General features: G+C 41.5%; 1 protein-coding gene across 4 annotated transcripts in view; it reads right to left on the bottom strand.

Moving 5' to 3' along the window:
* si:ch211-180a12.2 (uncharacterized) overlaps positions 1 to 22215 on the bottom strand; it is a 73326-nt gene extending 51111 nt beyond the window's left edge. For 2 of the 4 annotated variants that reach the window (XR_008759287.1, XM_055921108.1), the window contains exons 1-3: positions 22073 to 22214; positions 9610 to 9921; positions 8945 to 9247 (exon numbers count right to left, since the gene is read on the bottom strand). Coding sequence is in view for 3 of the 4 variants with exons in the window: in XM_055921108.1 (XP_055777083.1) it covers positions 8945 to 9247; positions 9610 to 9921; positions 22073 to 22124 (667 nt within the window). In the remaining variant the exon portion in view is untranslated. Of the gene's footprint in view, positions 1 to 8944; positions 9248 to 9609; positions 9922 to 22072 lie in introns of all 4 variants that reach the window. The other 2 variants (XM_055921094.1, XM_055921084.1) reach the window with 2 other exon arrangements.
* Positions 22216 to 22522: the final 307 nt, after the last annotated feature.

Below are 22522 nucleotides of genomic sequence, written 5' to 3'. Positions count from 1 at the left end.
CATTTGTTAATATGGACTCTTGACCTAAATTACTTTTGCTTTAGAGATGAGTACTGAATTGCATGGCCTCCAAAGGCACATTTAAAAGTGTCCCATACATTAAGGGGATCTGCTGTACATATATTATGTCGGAAAAAGTCAGTTATAAATTATTCTGTCCTAGTTAAAAACAAGTTATCATCCAATAGTCTTTGATAAAATTTCCAATATCCACTCGCACGTGGAAATTCTGTCAGAGTAATATATATGCCGATTATTTGATGGTCTGACCTCATTCTGTCCCCAATCAACACTTTCTAAACTTTTGGTGCCAGAGAGAATGACATAAGAAAGTAGTCAAGATGACTAGCTTGATTGAGCCTCCGCCATGTATATCTCTCTAGGTCAGGTGTAACGGAGATGCTGGGAGTCAAAAAGCAAGGGGGTGACATGGAACGATACGAAACAAGAGCAGCGTCTGGACATGAAACATAACTAATACTGTCTGGGGAATGAACCAAAGTGTATAGATATAGATACAGATATAGGTGAGGTAATCAAAGAAGTGATGGAGTCCAGGTGAGTCTGATAATGAGTCGCAGGTGCGCATAACGATGGTGCCAGGTGTGCGTAATGGTTGTCAGAGCCAGTGATTAGTAAACTGGCGACGTCGAGCGGGAGTAGACGTGATATGAGGAAATGTAAGCCTCCATATATCCACTAGTTCCAACATATCCATGACATTCCTGATTTCCTTAAGTGCAGGAGGGTGATAGTTTGTATTGTGATTTCCTTTAGGGTCCATAGAGGTATTTAAAACCGTATTATAAACTTCCACCATAATCATAATAATGTCTTGTATTGCTTGTAAGATTGAAAAATGATTATATTTTCAAAGCGTGGATCATCATTATTTGGACCGTATAGGTTAATGAGCCATATCTGTTTCTGGTCCAATAACATATTTTAAATCATCCATCTACACTACCGGTCAAAAGTTTTAGAACACCTACTCATTCAAGGGTTTTTCTTTATTTTTACTATTTTCTACATTGTAGAATAGTGAAGACATCAAAACTATGAAATAACACATGTGGGATCACGTAGTAACCAAAAGAACTGTTAAACAAATCAAAATCAAAATATATTTTATATTTGAGATTCTTCAAATAGCCACCCTTTGCCATTTGATGACAGTTTTGCACACTCCCTGTGTCGTTTCAGGAGTTATTGGCGTTCAAACAGGCCTCAATCTGGCCGGTATGAGGTAGCACCATGATAAAGTCTCACTACACTGGAAGTTAATAGGAATATGATTTTTCACTACACTGAAAGTTAATAGGAATATGATTTTTCACTACACTGAAAGTTAATAGGAATATGATTTTTCACTACACTGAAAGTTAATAGGAATATGATTTTTAGATTGTGAAAACGTCTATCATACATGTCAGATTTCAATACTGGTCGATGTCATAACTCGGGAGGGTGTCTTCTCTCGAATGAGCCAATGATCATACTTTAGCGATATTCTTACCTTGAAAAATGTGTAATTTAACGGAGGGTCTAGCACATTTTTGTCCAGGGTGCATTGCATGGTGCCGTTGGTAGAAATATTATAGAAACAAGATAGGAATCAAATCAATTCATGTATAACACCACACCCAACATACTGTAGCGACCCGCACAGACATCTGTGTGTTGTGTGTTAGGCTAGTAGGTGGTTGTGTTGTACTGACCAGTACCCAGTGTTCGCGGGGTCCGACATGTCAATCAACCTGCTATCTGCCATTCACGGGAATGCCTGGAATGTTCTGATGCCGGGCATCCTGGTGGTTGGCGGAGTGGCGTGGAGGGGGGTTGGGCAGGGAGACGGAGCATTGGAAGTTAAGACCAGGTTTAGCTATTGTTCTCTCTCTTACGTCTGGGCTTCACAAGAGAAGGTCACGATTGGCATGTGGGTTATCTGTCATTTATTTGGCGTGGGCTACGGCCAAACAGTAGCCTGTGTAAAGTTGGTTCAATAAACCGTCAATTCGCAAACTCAATCCTCTGTCTGGACGATTGTTCATTTATGATCTAGTCAGGTCATTACAAGACTGTTGACCAATCGCGTTCACGTTGTCATGCCCCTTCACGCGGTTTCTAAGCTAATAATCGCGCAGTACCTTCTCAAAGTCCGTGAAACGCGAGAAACGTGCCTATTTTCCTCGAATGTATGTAACGCCACGATTCCAGAGCTATACGATAATACAGAGAGCAAGTTAATTATCTCACATCTCGGGAAAAGATTTGTACATTTGTACATCGTGCTAATTATTATTTTTTTTTAACTAGCACGAAATAAACTCAAATTCATACCATGAAGGAGAGTGCTTCTTGTCCCAGATTTTTTGTTGTTGTCCCAGACTCTTCCAGAATGCAATACACGGCCCATTGACGTTGCATGGGCAACATTTCCCATCTCCTCAAAAGTGTATCTGTCGTTGCGAATGTCAGACTCCAGTCTGTGAGGCATATCAATCTGCAGGTTGAATATGGTGAGATTGTAGACTCCAAAATCTGATAATGCAGTCTGTTTAGGCGGTTTTACAGCTAACTAGCTACGTTACATGCTGATATTGTCTTTGGTATTATTGTGTGTAGCTACGTTTGTTTGCTACTCAGTGGTGTAAAGTATTTTGTAAAAATACTTTAAAGCACTAAGTCGTTTTTTGGGGTATCTGTACTTTACTGTTTATAGTTTTGTCAATTTTTACTTTTACTAAAAGACAATTATGTAATTTTAACTCCATACATTTTGCCTGACACCCAAAAGTATTTGTTACATTTTAACAGAAAAATTGTCTAATTCACACACTTGTCAAGAGAACATCCCTGGTCATCCCTACTGCCTCTGATCTGGAGGACAAACTAAACACAAATGCTTCATTTGTAAATTGTGTCTGAGTGTTGGAGTGTGCCCCTGGCTATCGTCAATAAAAAAAGTATAGTGGCGTCTGGTTTGCTTACTATAAGGAATTTGAAATGGTTTTTACTTTTGATACTTAAGTATATTTAAAACCAAATACTTTTAGACTTTTACTCAAGTAGTATTTTACTGGGTGACTTTCACTTTTACTTGAGTCATTTTCTATTAAGGTATCTTAACTTTTACTCAAGTATGACATGTGAGTACTTTTTCGACCACTGTTGCTACCTAGCTTGCCAGCCAGACCATAGAGAGAGCATTGCATTGTGGATTTTGTAGTCAACTTGACCTGCAACAGATTTCCACAACGATTTTCCATGTTGCTACCAACCTCATTATAACGCCAAAATGAAACATTTGTTCACAAAATATATTGTTCTCACCTATTAGTGTTATTTAACATTGCAAATGAAAGGAATTAGTGGTTTTGGGTGGATTTTAATAAACTGCATGCTTTCCCGACAAGTTGTAACGGGAGGACCACACAACATGTCATCGCATGACTCCAAGTTTACATTGATATGATGGTGTCACACCCTGATCTGTTTCACCTGTCTTTGTGCTTGTCTCCACCCCCTTCCAGATGTCGTCAATCTTCCCCATTATCCCCAGTGTATTTATACCTGTGTTCTCTGTTTGTTTGTTGCTAGTTCGTTTTGTTTCGGGAAACCTACTAGCAGTATTCCCCTTGCGCCTGTATGTTCTAGTGCCTGTTTTCTAGTTTATCCCAGTTTTGACCATTCTGCCTACCCTGAGTCTGCCTGCAATTCTGTACTTTGCCACACCACACTGGCTGCTCTGACTGAGACTGCCTGCCGTTCTGGACCTTTTGCACCCTATCTGGATTACTGACCTGCCCTTGACCTAGTAATAAACTTTTGTTACTTCAACACTGTCTGCATCTGGGTCTTACCTGAAACGTGATAGTACGAACTGGCCATGACTGACCCGGCAGACTCGGACCAGCTCCGCAACGGCATCTCCTCCCAAGGAGCCACCATTGGAAGGCACGAGGAGTTGCTTCGGGGTCTTATGGAAGGTTTACAGACCTTGGCCGAACGCCATGACCAAGCATTAAACACATTGCTGGAGAAATTCTGCGGGTTGTCTGTTAGGCAACCTACCACGACGGTAACCTCCCAGCCCCCCAGTAACCCGGCTGTAAGCAGCACTGCCTCCCCGGTTTCCAAAGAACCCCTCTTACCTCTCCCCAGAATGCTTCGATGGAGAGTCGGGCACCTGTTGGGCGTTTCTCGCTCAGTGTTCCCTCATCATTGTGCTGCAGCCCTCCTCCTTCCCCTCGGGCCGCTCTAAGATAGCATACCTCATTACACTGATGTCCAGGAGGGCTCATGCCTGTTGCTTCAGTCTGGAGGAGTTTGTGGCAGAGGTGAAGAAAGTTTTCAATGCTCTATTGTCCGGGAGAGAGGCTGCCCGGAAGTTACATCAGCTTCGGCAAGACTCCCGCAATGTGGCAGACTATGCTGTGGATTTCGTCACATTGGCAGCTGGACGTGTGCCTGGAACCCGGAAGCGCTGTTTGACATGTACCTGCACGGAGTATCGGAGGAAGTAAAGGACGAGCTTGCAAACCGGGAACTACTGACAGATCTCGACTCGCTTTCACCCACCCATCCAAGGATTCCACCTCGCCTCCGAGGCATCCCGGAAGTCTCTGTTGCCGAGAGAACCCGAGGCTACCTGAGTTCCCCCGAGAGTCTCAGAAGGCTGCCGAGTCGCCTATTCAACTAGGCAGCGCTAGGCTGTCTCCAGCTGAACGGCTATACAGGCTTCACACTAAGAGTTGCATGTATTGCGGGACTACCGGTCATTTCGTCTCCACTTGTCCACTTAAAGACTTGGCTCACTGGTAGGAGAAAGAAATCTGGTGGGCCATACAGAGAACTTTTCCTCTCCCCTTATTCGCAACCCTTTTCCTGCAATTTTGCTATGGGGGAATCAGTCAATCTCTCCGGGTACTCATAGACTGTGGCTGAGAGCTTTATGGATGCTACCTTGGCTTCCGAGCTTAACATCCCTACAGCCCCTCTCCATTCCCACGTTAGAGCACTGGACGGACGCTCTATAGGCGGGGTCACCCACAATACCACCCCCATCAACCTACGTGTCTTATGGCTGCAGGGGCAGTATTGAGTAGCTTGGATGAAAGGTGTCCAGAGGTGCACAGAGTAAACTGCCTGCTCCTCAGTCCCAGTTGTTAATATGTGCATATTATTATTAGTATTGGATAGACAAAACTCTGAAGTTTCTAAAACTGTTTGAATGATGTCTGTGAGTATAACAAAACTAATATGGCAGGCAAAAACCTGGAAGAAATCAAAGCAGGAAGTGGGAAATCTGAGGTTGGTCGATTTTCAACTCATTGCCTATCGAATACACAGTGGGATATGGATCAGTTTGCACTTCCTAGGGCTTCCACTAGATGTCAACAGTCTTTAGAACCTTGTCTGATGCTTGTCTGATGCTTCTACTGTGAAGGGGGGCCGAAGGAGACAGGAATGAGTCAGGTCTACCATGAGCTGACCATGCTCTGACCATGCGCGTTCACATTTTTTTATTTTTTATTTTACCGTTATTTTACCAGGTAAGTTGACTGAGAACACGTTCTCATTTGCAGCAACGACCTGGGGAATAGTTACAGGGGAGAGGAGGGGGATGAATGAGCCAATTGTAAACATGCGAGGGAGCTCTGTTCCATCGCACATCTGAAGTCAATGGAATTCTCCGGTTGGAACGTTATTGAAGATTTATGTAAAAAACATCCTAAAGATTGATTCAATACATCGTTTGACATGTTTCTACTGACTGTTACGGAACTTTTTGACATTTAATCTGCTTTTAGTGAACGCGCTTCCTGACTTTGGATTTGTTTACCAAACACGCTAACAAAAATAGCTATTTGGACATAAATGATGGACATTACCGAACAAAACGAACATTTCTTGTAGAAGTGGGAGTCCTGGGAGTGCATTCCGACGAAGATCAGCAAAGGTAAGTGAAGATTTATAATGCTATTTATGACTTTTGTTGACTGCACAATTTGGCAGGTAACTGTATGGCTTCCTTTTGTGGCTGAACGCTGTTCTCAGATTATTGAATATTGTGCTTTTGCCATAAAGCTTTTTGAAATCTGACACAGCGGTTGCATTTGTATCTTTAATTCTATGTAAAACATGTATCTTTCATCAAAGTTTATGATGAGTATTTATGTTATTTGACGTGGCTCTGCAATTTCTCCGGATATTGGAGGCATTTCTGAACATGGCGTCAATGTAAACTGAGGTTTTTGGATATAAATATGAACTTTATCGAACAAAACATATATGTATTGTGTAACATGAAGTCCTATAAGTGTCATCTGATGAAGATCATCAAAGGTTAGTGATTAATTTTATCTCTATTTCTGCTTTTTGTGACTCCTGTCTTTGGCTGGAAAAATGGCTGTGTTTTTCTGTGATTTGGCGGTGACCTAACATAATCGTTTGCGGTGCTTTTGCAGTAAAGCCTTTTTGAAATCAGACACTGTGGTGGGATTAACAAGAAATGTATCTTAAAAATGGTGTGAAATACTTGTATGCTTGAGTATTTTTTATTTTTTTAAAGAGATTTCTGTTGTTTGAATTTGGCGCCCTGCACTTTCACTGGCTGTTGTCATATCGATCCCGTTAACGGGATTGCAGCCAGAAGAAGTAAGTCTCCTCAGGTTCCCGTGGTATTGGGATTCTCCCGGCTCCAGCGACACAATCCCCTCATTGACTGGTCTGCTGGTGCCATCATGGGCTGGAGCCCGTTCTGCCACGCACATTGCCTGAAGTCAGCGCAACCTGCCCCAGGACATCTTCCTGGGGGCTCGGAAATTGCCCCGGACCTCTCCGCCATTCCTGAGTGTACCAAGACCTCTGGGAGGTCTTCAGTAAGGCCCAGGCCACTTCGCTTACGCCGCACTGACCCTATGACTGTGGGATCGACCTTCTCCCAGGCACCACTCCGCCCCGGGGACTACTGTACTCTGTCAGGTCCAAAGACCAAGGTTATGGCGATCTACATTGAGGACTCCCTAGCTGCAGTGTTCCCCCGTCCTTCTGCCTCCCCTGCCGACAAAACCCTGCGCCCATGCATCGACTACCAAGGTCTCAACAAAACGATGAAGAGCCGCTACCCTCTAACCCTCATCTCCTCGGCCTTTGAGTCGCTCCAGTGTTCTCCAAGCTGGACCTATGGAATGCCTACCACCTGGTGCGGCTACGGGAAGGGGATGAGTGGAAGACTGCCTTCAACGCAGTCACTATGAGTATCTGTTCATACCATTTGGCCTTACAAACGCCCCTGCTCTGTTCCAGGCTCTGGTTAATGATGTTATCCGTGACATGTTGAACCGGTTAGTCTTCGTCGACCTTGATGACATCCTCGTCTTCTCCCGTTTTGCCAAAGAACACGTGCTCCACGTCAAACAGGTTCTCCAACACCTCCTGGAGAACTAGCTTTTTGTGAAAGCAGGGAAGTGCGAATTCCAGTGCTCCACCATCCCCTTTCTGAATTACATCATCGCTGCAGGGAGTGTACAGATGGTTCCTGGAAAGGTGAGAGCGGTGGTGGATTGGCCCCGGCCTACCATTCAGGGTGCAGCTGCAATGTTTCCTGGGATTCGCCATATTTTATCCGGGGTACAGCACCCTGGCTTCCCGCCTGTCTGTATTCACCTCTCCCAAGGTTTCGTTCCCTTGGTCCCCAGCTGCTGCCCGGGCATTCCGGGATCTCAAACACCGCTTCACCACAGCGCCCATCTTGGTTCATCCTGACCTGACCCGCCAGTTGTGGTGGAGGCCAATTGTTTCGGGTGGCGGCTGTCCTGTCCCAGCGTTCTGCCCTGGACCTCAAGTTGCATCCCTACGTCTTCTTCCACTGCCTCAATGCCACAGAGAGGAACTACGAAGTGGGGAATCGTGAGCTTCTCACGGTGAAAATGGCGTTGGCGTGGAGGCACTGGTTGGAGGGGGCGGAACATCCGTTCATTGTGTGGAAGAACCTGTAAATGTAGATCTTGACATATCTTCACACCGCCAAGCGCCTCAATTCCAGGCAAGCTAGGTGGGTCCTGCTGTTCACCCGGTTCAACTTCTCCCTCTTATACCGGCCGGGATCCCAGAATGTCAGGATGCGCTGTCACGCCGATGTATCACACTTGTAAATGTAGATCCTACAAACACCCCCAAACAGGGAAATAGATCCCAATCAAAGGTGTTATCACGTGCTCCACTAAGGCAGTTATTTATCTTATAACTTGTCCTTGTGGTAAAAATTATGTGGGTCAAACAAAGCGCAAATTAAAAGTACGTATCTCGGAGCACCGTAGCACCATTAGGTGCAAGAACTCGACTTACCCAGTTGCAGCCCACTTTTTGGAAGAAAACCACTCGATTTCGTCTCTAAGTTATATTGGCATCGAACATGTCACCCTCCCTAGGAGAGGGGGTGACCTCGACAATTTATTGTTAAAACGAGAGGCTGCCTGGTTCTTTAATTGAAAGACTTTGATCTGAAGCCATTCTTGTGATTATTGTGATTTTGCTATTGTAAATGTTTGCAGGCTTATGTAGCCAAATTGTATCTATGATAGTCTACTATCCATTTATGTTTTTGTATGCTATTTTAATACATGAGAATTAACCAATGATATCAGGCCACACACGGCCATGATCACAGACACCTGTGTGTGTCTTTGGACACTATATAAATGAGTCATCCCGCAGTGTTTGTCATTATACCCTGATGAAGACAGCTTATCTGTCGAAACATTGGACATAAATATTTTTGCATCTGAGCTCCTAGTCTGTGCGGCTCTCCTTTATTTTTCAATGAACTTCTATACTATATAAAAAAAATTGGAAAATGGTCTCTTGACATGTATCATGTTGATAACCATGTATTGTATTAATCAAATGATAGTAATTGATTGAACAAGTTGATACTTACAGACGAAGCTGAGTTGAAACTCTAAGCTCAGCAGTTTTTCCAGGGCGGCGTGAGTGACCACACAGCTATAGATCACATTCTGGTCGTCCACCAAAGGGATAAATTTCAAGATGTTGACCGCCCAGTAGGTCCCTTCTGGGGTGCGGTCGACCGCTGTGACTGCTTGCTCTAGCTGGACCACCTCTCCAGCTCTGGTCCAGGAGAAGTAGATGAGTGGAGGGCTAAAACCCTCTGCAATACACTGAAGCTCACTCTTCACATCCAGTACCACCATCGTGGAGGGAATGGAGAGAGTGGGTGGAACTAAGAAATGAGAGAGATTCATTTATTTGATTTCATGGTGAAGCGTTCGGATTCACATAACCAGTTGTGTCCAATGTTTTTTACTTAACTTCCCATCATCTGTTGCCCTTACTTGTCTGAGAGAACTGGATACATGAATGTCACATGAGGGAACAACTACAAATTAGAAACTACTTAATGGCATCCTTTCCTTTCTCCCTTCAGTGAATGTTATTGGATTGGTGAAAGCTGTGAAGAGGACCTCATGTTTTTACCTATCCAAACATGTTAGATCATTCAATACGTCACGGAAGTGTGGAAGAGAGGTATTTTAGCAGGGCCTTAGACCTGATTTAAAACTGAAAGGACTACGAAAGACTTACCTTTGATGTCCAAGGTGACAATGCTGGAGTGTAGCTCGGAGACGTTGTATCTGACTTTACACTCATACACGCCCTGTTGGTCAAGAGTGGCATTAAGTACAGTCAGAGAGAAGGTCCCATTGACAAATAAACTGGTGTCCCAACTGAAGCCTTTGTCGACATGGTTGTCGTCTGTCGTCTCGAAGGAGGCTATATGAGATCCGTTGAAGGTCCAACTGATCCCCAGGAGAGAGTCGCCTACAGGAGGGACTGAGATAGAACAGGGGAGAAGGGCAGACGTATATGGCCGGACCCAAACTTCAGTTGAGGAGACTGAAAGAAAGAGTGAAAAAAATATCAGTGGTCTATAAACATGTTCATAAAGGTTTTGTCCTTATTGACAAAAAAATTATCATCAGAGATGGACAAAGACACATCAAAATGTATCTAGTTACAAAATACGCTTAAGACCAACGTACCAAAGTAAAATACAAAATACTGGTGCCGAAAAAACGATGTCATTAAAATAAATGTATTTTGTATTTTCTAATCCGTAAAGGGGGAAACTGTCATGCCATTTTGGGATATTCCAACAAAAATGAAGTTACTTCAAACAACAAACACTGTTTTTTTACCCCTCTGACATCATTGCACATGCGATAGAACACCAGAATGTGTACTACAATTATTTTGACCATGCTGCTGGACGCTCCTCTCCTCTGTTTCATCAATAAAACTAAAACAATAACAAAGGTGCTGGGTCGAACAGTGGCGGTGTTTCCCCCTTGACGGATTTCAGCTATAAAATAGTTATAAATAAACTTGTGACCCTTGGCTAACACGCAATGAGCAGAACCAAAATTCCAGTTCATTGACATAGTTCACGGCATGTTAATCTTCAGAGCTTTGTGGCACCCTTTTAGTCCAAATTCGCTGCACTGGTGTCAGAAATGAGATACCGTACCTTGCCATGGACATGATGTTATCAGAGGTGCAGGTAGAAAGGGGTTTGAAAGAAGTTAGAGGCATGGCACTCATTCCCCGAATGAGAGTGAATTGTAGTGATCGTGTGGCAATAACATTGTGTGTGTTCGCTTTCAAATTTGAGTTCCCTTCCCACTTTTGGTCCACATTCACCCCATTATCCTCACTCTGGAAGTGCATTCCTGTGCATACAAGTTTATTTCAAGGTCCTCCACTCATCCATCAACACCTCTTATGGCCTCACACGATAGTGCCATCAGACTTCTGATACCAATGCAGCAAATTTGGCGTGACGAGGGCCACAACATTTTGAAGTGCTATAAACAATGGTAGAGACGTATTTTTAGTAATTTGAAAATGCAAAATACCATTCTCTGAAGTATCTTACTACAATGACATGTTATTTAGGCCTTTCAAATACAAATGACCAAATACTCAAAACTAATTGAGATACATATGTCAAATACATGTAACAGAAATACTACCATCTCTGAGTATCAGCAACGTCTTAATTATGAAGTTATGTGAAGTTCAACATGAATGCTCAGTTGATGAAACATTAGTTAATTCAGTGAATTTAGAGCAGATTTACTTATCCCAGCAGACCACAATCAATCGATAAATATATCAGATGTATTTTATAAAGCACTCTTTACATCAGCAGTTGTCACAAAGTGTTTTACAGATTCACAGCCTAAAACCCCAAAGAGCAAGCAATGCAGAGGCAGAAGCACTGTGGCTAGGGAAAACTCCCTAAAATGCAAAAACCTAAGAAGAATCAGGCTCCAAGGGGTGGCCAGTCCTTTTCTGGCTGTACCAGGTAGAGATTTAAGACTACATGTGGCCAGATCATTTTCCAAGACATTCAAATGTTCATAGATTTTTATTTTTTACCAGGCAAGTCAGTTAAGAACAAATTCTTGTTTTCAATGACAGCCTAGGAGCAGTGGGTTGACTGCCTTGTTCAGGGGCAGAACAACAGATATTTACCTTGTCAGCTCAGGGATTTGATCTTGCAACCTTTCAGTTACTAGTCCAACGCTCTACCCACAAGACTACTTGCCGCCTAGTAGATTACCATCAATGTCAAATAATAACCATGATGGCTATAGTGGGTGCAACACTTCAACGCTTCAAGATTCAGTGTCAGTTGGCTTTTCATCGTCAGGCATTCAAACCACAACGTAAGAATGGTAGCAGGTTGACATTTATTGTCATGAATCTTGTCCTGGCAGCAGAACTGAGTGATTTCCCCTGAGATAGGCCAGCTGCATAGTCAAAAGTAGCTAGATTGTAATAAAAAATTTAAATTCAGGGTTAGGCATTAGGGTTAGCAGTGTAATTACGGTTAGGGTTAACCTGTTGAGGATGGGGGCGCTGTTGTCACTATTTAAGCTAATCGTGTAATTTTTGAAACGGCTTCCCACAAAATTCTTGATCGTACAATATGCATATTATTATTATTATTGGATAGAAAACAGTCTATAGTTTCTATAGGAGTTGAAATTTTGTCTCTAAGTGGAACAGAAGTCATTCTACAGCAATTTCCCTGACATGGAGTCAGATTTCAGAAATTTTGGCCCCTGATCTGGAGTCAGTTAAAAGGCCGCAGTTATTGCTATGAGTATACGGACACTGCTTACGTCTTCCCCTGGATGCCTTTACGTGATGACGATTTGAATGGGGTCGATTGCGCGTTCACAGGCACTACAAATTAAAAAACCCTGTAGCTAGGAACTCTTTTCTTGCTGCGTAATGCGCCTGGAGGACATCGACCCGCACTTGTTCCAAGCATTAGTGGAGGGAGTAATATTACTCTGGTCATGTTTCTACTCGTTATGGGAGTTAAAAACATCATAAGGTAGTTAATTGAAAGCGTTTTATAGCAATTTATATCCGTTTAGTGCGATTTTAGGACATTTATTTCTGAAACGCTGTGAATTGCTGGGCACGCTTCCAGTTCATCCCGAAAGCAGTTGGCATTTCCACATGGCAAGAGGACAGCTTTCCACCAAAAGACGATTAGACCCAAGAAAGGATCCTTTGCCCAAGATACTGATGGAAGAACAGCTCAAAGTAGGACATTTTTATTATGATAAATCGTGTTTCTGTCGAAAAATGTTAGTGGCTTAGGACGCCATGTTTTTTGACGTAGCTTCGCTTGGCGCAAACTGTATTGAAAAGTAAGGATAATTTAAAAAATGTAATTCCGCGATTGTATTAAGAATTAAATTGTCTATCAATCCCTGTCCACCCTATATTTTTTAGTCACGTTTATGAGTATTTATGTATAAGAGTAGATCACTGTCTAATATGGCGCACGGACATTTTCTCACCAGCTGGGCTACATTTCACATTGTCTAACCATGATTTTGGTGGCTAAATATAAACATTTTCGATCAAACTCTATATGGATTGTGTAATATGATGTTACAGGAGTGTCATCTGAAGAATTCTGAGAAGGTTAGTGAAAAAATTAATATATTTTGGCGATGTTGACGTTATCGCTCACTTTGGCTAGAATCAATGCTGGGCTGCTATGTGCTATGTGCTATGCTAATATAACGATTTATTGTGTTTTCGCTGTAAGACACTTAGAAAATCTGAAATATTGTCTGTATTCACAGGATCTGTGTCTTTCGATTAGTGTATGCTGTGTATTTTTACGAAATGTTTGATGATTAGTAAGTAGGTAAACACGTTGCTCTATGTAGTTTTTCTAGTCCATTTGTGACGGTGGGTGCAATTGTAACCTATGCCATCTACCTGAAATATGCACTTTTTTCTAACAAAACCTATCCCATACCATAAATATGTTATCAGACTGTCATCTGATGAGTTTTTTTCTTGGTTAGGGGCTATAAATATCTTAGTTTAGCCGAATTGGTGATAGCTACTGGTGTTGGTGGACAAATAAAAGATGGTGGATTATGCTAATGTGTTTTTAGGTAATAGATGTACATCTTTACATATTGTGTCTTCCCTGTAAAACATTTTAAAAATCGGACATGTTGGCTGGATTCACAAGATCTGTGTCTTTCATTAGCTGTATTGGACTTTAAGGTTAGAGTTAGATTTAAATGTATATATTTTATGACTTTGTGGCTGTGCCAGCTACTGACCACTCTGCAGAGCTGCTTCCAGAACAAGATTCATGATAAAAAATGTTAACCTGCAGAATGGTATCAGATGTATGTATCCTATGGCAAACTACATTCCTGACTCTTGCTTGTTCCACAAGTGGAATTTCTTGAGAAATACATATAACAGCCATTGTCATTAAAGCAATCAAGAGAAACACAAACCAGAGATAAAAACTTACAACAACTTACAACAAAATGTTAGAACAGCAAATTATTGTTGTGAAAAGCATGCATTCCTATTGGCTTTGAACACATAGTAGGCCTACAGTACATGTATGCAATTTCACAACACACAAAACTAAACCATCAAGTTAAAGAGAAGGAGGGTTGGTGAAATTCCATTTCATACTTTCTTTCCAGGCTTTCTTCTCACCTCTGACCAGCATCTCTCTCAAAAGGTCAAATTAGCCTCAATTTTGCAGAATGCTATATATAGGGTAAATATAGCTAGGGTAAATACAATACGAAGGCTTGGGAGACAATGTTACACTACAGGAACACTGGTAAGGCTGGTTCCCTATATTAATAAATAACAAGCGCTTTAAACATTTGTCGATAGGATTAAAGGCAAGCCGTGAAGTTTGATACTTGAGGAGAAGGTGACGTGTTAATATTAGCACAAGTTTCAGAATGACGGATGGATGATGGGTGGAGTGACCAGGAGAGCGGAAGGAGAGGAGAGAGAAAAAGAACAGAGCTGTGTGGCTTACTTGGTAGGGTTGTGGATTCGATTCCCACTGGGGCAACCCATTCGAAAATGTATGCGTGCACTACCGTAATTTGCTTTGGATAAAAGCGCCTGCTAAAAGACATATGTATAGTAGGAATCTTGATAAAGAGAAAGATCTGATTAGTGGACCCTAATACTTCTAAGATCAGTGTCTGACCTGTAAGAAGAGAGATGATAAGATAGGTAATGAGTGACAACAAACAGAATAATTGATGCATAAACTATCCCTATAAACATGATTTTGAATGTGAATTATGAGTGAAACCTCAAGATGTGAGATATATTTGCTACATGTTTCTAAAAAGTAAAGAAGGATCTGAAAACTATTCTGAACTATTCTAATACAATACTATTCTCTAAGAAAATGTTTTTGGGGAGTTGGATAGAGCAAAACAAGATTAAATTGTGATATGACTGTTGACATTGTGCTTTTGGAGTACAGTGGCTTGCGAAAGTATTCACACCCCTTGGAATTTTTCCTAATTTCTTGCCTTACTACCTGGAAGGAATAGTGGGGGGTTGTATCATTTGATTTACACAACATGCTAACCACTTTGAAGATGCAAAATATTTTTTATTGTGAAACAAACATGAAATAAGACAAAAACTGAACTTGATTGTGCATAATTATTCTCCCCCCCAAAGTCAATACTTTGTAGAGCCATCTTTTGCAGCAATTACAGCTGCAAGTCTCTTGGGGTATGTCTCTATGAGCTGGGCACATCTAGTCACTGGGATTTTTGCCCATTCTTCAAGGCAAAACTTCTCCAGCTCCTTTAATTTGGATGGATTCCACTGGTGTACAGCAATCTTTAAAAAACCTCTCAGCGATAGCCCCCTTTTTTACAATTTTCGCCTAAATGACATACCCAAATCTCACTGCCTGTAGCTCAGGCCCTGAAGCAAGGATATACATATTCTTGGGACCATTTGAAAGGAAACACTTTTAAGTTTGGAAATGTGAATTGAATGTAGGAGAATATAACACAATAGATCTGGTAGAAGAAAATACAAAGAAAAAACCAACCGGTCTTTTTCTACCACCATCTTTGAAATGCAAGAGAAAGGTCACAGTTAAAGCCATCACCCTGGTTGTAATTCCGATAGTGTCCACAAGATGGCAGAAGTGTGTGTGCAAAGTTTCAGATGGATAACTTGAAGTATGCGTGAACTACAATACTTTTAGTGTGAAGGAGACATTCGCATTCATATAACATTTTTCTGCAAGAATATCGTCAAATCTATATACTTGGACTTTGATTTAGCTTTCCAAGTATTAGAAAGTATTATAAGTTCAACATTTGCAAAACAACCAGTTTTCATAACTTCATAACTCTGAATATCCTTATAATTTTTGTCCAAAATGAAAAGGCATGCTGTCATACAAGGTTAATAGCTTCCTTTTACGACATATAAAGTCGTAAACTCCCGTATAGCCCAGCTCATTGGCTATCTAGCTAGTTTTGTTTGACCCCGATTGGTACTTATTTGACAAAGATAGAGTCGTTCCAGTGATGACCGCCCGCATCATCGGCGTGCCATGAAGGAGTCACTCTCTGACCAAATATGGTGTCCTATAGGATATACTACACCCCTAATGATATAGTGAAGTCTTGTTACCTTCTAGGATCTCTGAGGAATATATACGAACGTGATTTGACTCGTTGAAATAAGGGTGAGATTTAGAACCTTTTAGGGTGAGATTTTCATAGATTCCTTTCTTTGCAAATTGAACGAGTGGAAATACAAAATCGATCGTGCATGCTACATGGACCTTTTTATGAAATGAAAAATGATTTTATTACATTTACATTACATTTAAGTCATTTAGCAGACGCTCTTATCCAGAGCGACTTACAAATTGGTGCATTCACCTTATGACATCCAGTGGAACAGCCACTTTACAATAGTGCATCTAAATCTTTTAAGGGGGGGTGGGGGGGTCAGAAGGATTGCTTTATCCTATCCTAGGTATTCCTTAAAGAGGTGGGGTTTCAGGTGTCTCCGGAAGGTGGTGATTGACTCCGCTGTCCTGGCGTCGTGAGGGAGTTTGTTCCACCATTGGGGTGCCAGAGCAGCAAACAGTTTTGACTGGGCTGAGCGGGAACTGTACTTCCTCAGTGGTAGGGAGGCGAGCAGGCCAGAGGTGGATGAACGCAGTGCCCTTGTTTGGGTGTAGGGCCTGATCAGAGCCTGAAGGTACTGAGATGCCGTTCCCCTCACAGCTCCGTAGGCAAGCACCATGGTCTTGTAGCGGATGCGAGCTTCAACTGGAAGCCAGTGGAGAGAGCATCTAACAAAACAACACTTCATGTTATCTCTGGGACCCTTTGGATGATAAATCAGAGCAAGATTTCAGAATGTAAGTACACATTTCACCTTCAGAGGAGAACTTTTGTTGTTATGAGCTCTCCTCAAACAATAGCATGGCATTTTTTCGCAGTAATAGCTACTGTAAATTGGACAGTGCAGGTATATTAAAACCTTTTCTCAATAGGGGGTGCTGTTTTCACTTTGTAAAAATTTTGTTCCCAAATTAAACTGCCTCGTACTCAATTCTTGCTCATACAATATGCATATTATTATTACTATTGGATAGAAAACACTCTCTAGTTTCTAAAACCGTTTGAATTATATCTGTGAGTAAAACAGAACTCAAGTTGGAGCAAACTTCCTGTGAGGAAGTGAGAAATCTGAAATCAGGCAGGCTGTTCTGGGGTAAGTTTATTAATTTGCATGTCTTCTATTGGTCGACATGCACTGCATACGCCTTCCCCTAGATGTCAGCAAATAGTGAGAATTGGAATGGAGTTAATAGGCAGATCTGAGGCCATATAAATGGTCTTGGAACGTGGGGTGCAGTCTTTTCAACATTCGCCATGACGCAAGACAGACCTCAGGATGGCGTTCTGGAAAGCTCCCGTTATAGGCCTTAGATATATCCGGCTCTGATTTTATTTGATATAGGTGTTAAAGACATCATAATGTTGTTATTTTAAACCGAGTTATATCAGTTTATATCAGTATATTGCGATTTTCGGATATTTCTTTGTGCTGCGTTATAGTGAGTTGGGCACGTCTGGGACGTACTGCTAATTCCAAAGTTAAAGGCGACAATCTACAACCGAGCAACGATTCTTTTGGACAAAGGACAACTTGCCCAAGATTCTGATGAATTCTCATCAAAAAGTAAGAACTATTTATGATGTTAATTCGTTGTTCTGTTGAAAAATGTAAAACTCCTATTCCGCCATTCATTTCGGTGCGGTCTCGCTTTAACGCACGCTGTATGTCGTAGTAACGTTAATTTTAAAAATCTAACACAGCGGTTGCATTAAGAACTAATGTATCTTTCATTTGCTGTCCAACCTGTATTTTTTTGTCAAGTTTATGATTAGTTAATAATTAGATTAGGTGCCTCTCCCAAGATTTCTCCCGACATTTTGTTGGCAGCTTGGCTACTATTCTCATTGTATAACCACGATTTGTGCCGCTAAATATGCACATTTTTGAACAAACTCTATATGTATTGTGTAATATGATGTTATAGGACTGTCATCTGAAGAAGTTTGAGAAGGTTAGTGAAAAAATTAATATCTTTTGCTGGTTTATTCGTTATCGCTATTGTTGGCTTGAATCAATGCTGTTGTGTGGTTGGCTATTGTAGTAAGCTAATATAATGCTATATTGTGTTTTCGCTGTAAAACACTTAAAGAATCTGAAATATTGGCTGTATTCACAAGATCTTTGTCTTTCATTTGCTGTGCGCTGTGTATTTTTCAGAAATGTTTTATGAGGAGTATTTAGGTAACTCACGTTGGTCTCTGTAGTTATTCTAGTTGCTTTGGTGAGAGTTGTGATGGTGGCTGCAATGTAAAACTTTGATTTATACCTGAAATATGCACATTATTCTAACAAAACATATGCTATACAGTAAATATGTTATCAGACTGTCATCTGATGAAGTTGTTTCTTGGTTAGTGACTATTTGTATCTTTATTTGGTCGAAATTGTGATAGCTACCTATGCAGGAAAAAAATGGTGGGAAAAAAAAGTTGTGTCTTTTGCTATCGTGGTTAGCTAATAGAAATACATATTGTGTCTTCCCTGTAAAACATTTTAAAAATCAGAAATGTTGGCTGGATTCACAAGATGTGTATCTTTCATCTGGTGTCTTGGACTTGTGATTTAATGATATTTAGATGCTAGTATTTACTTGTGGCGCTATGCTAGGCTATGCTAGTCAGCTTTTTTACTGATGGGGGTGCTCCCGGATCCGGGATTGTGATGAAGTAGAAGTTAACGAGAATTTAAGCTTTCAGCCGATATAAGACACTTATATGTACCGACATTTGTTGTTTCTCTAAAATCTGCGATCTTGACATAATGCGCTGTATGATTTACAACTGTCCCGTTGATGGGACACCGATCCTTAGGTCATACCACAGATTCTGAACTGGATTGAGGTCTGTGCTTTGACTAGGCCATTCCAAGAAATGTAAATGTTTCCCTTTAAATCACTCAAGTGTTGCTGTAGCCGTACGCTTAGGGTCATTGTCCTGCTGGAAGGTGAACCTCCTTCCCAGTCTCAAATCTCTGGAAGATTGAAAAAGATTCCCTCAAGAATTTCCCTGTATTTGTATTTCCCCATCATTCCTTCAATTCTGACCAGTTTCCCAGTTCCTGCTGATGAAAAACATCCCTACAGCATGATGCTGCCACCACAATGCTTCACTGTGGGAATGGTGTTCTCAGGGTGATGAGAGGTGTTGGGTTTGCGCCAGACATAGCATTTTCCTTGATGGCCAAAAAGCTCCATTTTAGAGTACCTTCTTCCATATGTTTGGGGAGTCTCCCACGTGCCTTTTGGCAAACACCAAATGTGTTTGCTTATTTTTTTCTTTAAGCAATGGCTTTTTTCTGGCCACTCTTCCGTAAAGCCGAGCTCTGTGGAGTGTACGGCTTAAAGTGGTTCTATGGACAGACACTTCAATCCACGCTGTGGAGCTTTGTAGCTCCTTCAGGGTTATCTTTGGTCTTTTTGTTCACTCTCTGATTAATTTAAAATAGGCAATCATGCGCTCATTTACAGTAATGTCCTGGCCTTTATATTGGCCTAATACACAACAACGCAATAAACAGTACAATAATAACTCAAACAAGATATGCAAATGTTTGATCACGGTAAGAAGTATGTCACAGTGTGCGCTACTGGTTGAAGGTAAGTCAGGTGCAGGAGAGCAGAGATGGGTGATAATAGGCGCACTTTATTCATAGCCAATGAAAATAGCCATATACGCCCAAAGTACATGAAATGGTACAAAATAACCAACACACACGGGCCAAACACAGACCCGGTGCTAACCAGCCTAATATGGGCTACAGGTAACAAACAAACAAATTCACACAAAGACATGAGGGGGAACAGAGGAATAAATACATGATGTGTGATTGGGAATGAAAACCAGGTGTCCAGGGAGCAAGACAAAACAAATGGATAAATGAAAAATGGAGCGGCGATGGCTAGAAAGCTGGTGACGTCGACCACCGAACGCCGCCCGAACAAGGAGAGGAGCCGACTTCGGAGGAAGTCGTGACAAAGTGTAAGATGATGGAAGATGATCAGGCATTGCAAAAAGCAAATACCAGGCAAGTACAAGAGTTTCAACATGCACATTTAGTTGTGTTTTGTTGGTTGGGTGTACATTCAATTTATTCAGTTGATAATTCAATACAGTATCAGTGTACATTCAACACTGTGTGATGTTGGTTGCCCGCAGGCAAGATGGAAATCCAATTAAGTTTGTTTCAGAATATTTTCCAGCTCATTCTGGCAACGTAAAACAATAGTGAGAGGCCTAATACACAGCACAAGAAGCATTCAAACAAACTATGCAGATGAATGGCCATGGTAAGAAGTGGAAGACAAGTGACAAGATGATGAGACATTACAAATACACTGTACTCGGCAAGTTCAAGAGTCTGTGATTAACCCTAAGCACTTTTGAGCATAGATGGAAACACAATTAGTTTGTTTCAGGATCTTCTGCAGCTCATTCAGTCAAAGTGAATCAATAGCGATCCAGGGCCGTAACATGTTGACTCGCCCTACTTGTAGAAAAGTGCAAATGCCATCCTCCTCTCTTTCATGTTGCCAAAATGGTCTATAACTATCATACAGTACACGGTTTTAGTTTGTTGTTCTAGGCTACCTGGCTAAAATGCTTGCTTGCTTGCCTAACTTCCTTTCTCGGGCAACGATGAACCAGCTAGTTAACATCAGCCTGCTACATCTAGCTACAGATTGAACTTCCATCCTCTCAGGCAAGGGGAACAATGTACGAATTTAAGGTTGGATCAGAATCGCCGATATATTCATTGGCCAGTAACGAGAATTAAGTAAAACCATAAGTGAAAATCCCTATCTCCATCCATGGCTAATTTAGGAAAGGGTCAATTTTAGCTAGCTAGCTAGCTATAGCCACTGGAGGACAACAACACAACGAGATGCAACAGTTCAAGTTTGTTCTCTAAATTCCGTTTGGCTTTTGGTGTGATGTGATTGGTGTGAATCCAAAGCCAGGACCATTTACAGTTGAGCTCACTCAGTTTAGCTCAACGCTGATTGGCTATTATTATATAAAAAACTGTTTTATCAAGGGAGGCCAAATGCTGGCTTCCTTTGTATTCAATGCTATGGAGAGCAACAATATCATACTCTTTTTAACCAGACAGCATCAGATAGATGGGCTACACATAAAGAGGCAGAGAGGCGCTGTTTGGTTCGCTCTGATGCTTTCTTCAGTGAGATACATTCAGTCTTTTGTGAATTGAAGGAAAATTATGGAGCACAAAGAGACAAAATAAAATGTATTTTTTTCCCCATGAATACACGCCACTGACAATGTCTAGCTTAAACATGTTGATCTCATGGGCAGTGGTTAGTCCTTGCATCATAGCTCTAATCAGAAAGTGGTTACATTTCTCCAACTCCATCCATTAGCTTTGTAGCAAACCAAGTGGCAGGACAGCCTTTTGGCTGAAAAAACGTTAGATTGTGCCCTTTAATTCGTTTTAAAACTCCTTACATGGACATTTATCACATTTAAAGAAAAATAAAATGGTTACCAACAAACCTTAATTATATATTCACATAGTAAAAGCAATAATTAATGTATTCCCTATAATGTGCAACTAAGCATATTCAGTCACCACCATACTGTAGGCCTATACTGAATCCTAGTCCGACAACTGTCAAAATTAGGTGTTGCGGAAAAAACAATCCAATGTCTGACATATAAACCTTAGAATTCTCCATAAACAAAATTACCAACACTTAAGTTTTACCTGCATACCTGCATTAATCCAATGTTTACCAGAATAATGGTCTAACACTTACCAGAATAATGGTCTAACACTTACCGAATCCTCATTTCACTATTACTACTGCTATTGACACTATCAGAAAAAACATTACAGCAATCATTCAGCTATCTGATATAGTTGAACGCATACAAAGCCACACTCTCAGATTGTCACCTGGATTTAATGTGAAACCAGGGCAAATGCGCAAATCAATGTGGCTTGTTTGTTATCATGAGTGTGAGGGCAATGGCACAACACTCACCATGCTTTATGATTGTCAGGAAGTAGAGGCAGAGAAGGACTTTACACTGCATGGTCCGAGCTTGTCCCAAGACTAACTTCTTATCATCTCTCCCTCACCGGCTCTTATATGCGGGGGTGGAGGGCAGTGGGCGGGCTTTTACCCATGAGGAGACACAGGGGGATAAGACATTTTGTCCCGAAGCCCCTCAGGAGAGAAAAGAGGGGGCTTGTGCTGTAGTTGGCTAAATACCCCCCCCCCACAGTCACACTGGCAGATGGAGAGAAAGAGCAAGGGAAGACTGAGAGTAATGTGCAAAGACACACAAATGGGACAGCAATCACTTAAAATTCAGTTGGGCCTACGGCCAAGGTTTTTGGGCTACTTTACATTGGTGCTGCGTTGCGATGGCCAAATGCTGGTGGGTAACCCCACTGAGCTTATGTAGGCAAACACCCAAGGAAGGCTACC

Source organism: Salvelinus fontinalis, chromosome 1 (assembly GCF_029448725.1).
Source record: "Salvelinus fontinalis isolate EN_2023a chromosome 1, ASM2944872v1, whole genome shotgun sequence".
NCBI lineage: Eukaryota > Metazoa > Chordata > Actinopteri > Salmoniformes > Salmonidae > Salvelinus > Salvelinus fontinalis.
The sequence above is the reverse complement of the archived record's forward strand: the minus strand, read 5'-3'. Positions and strand labels throughout refer to the sequence as shown.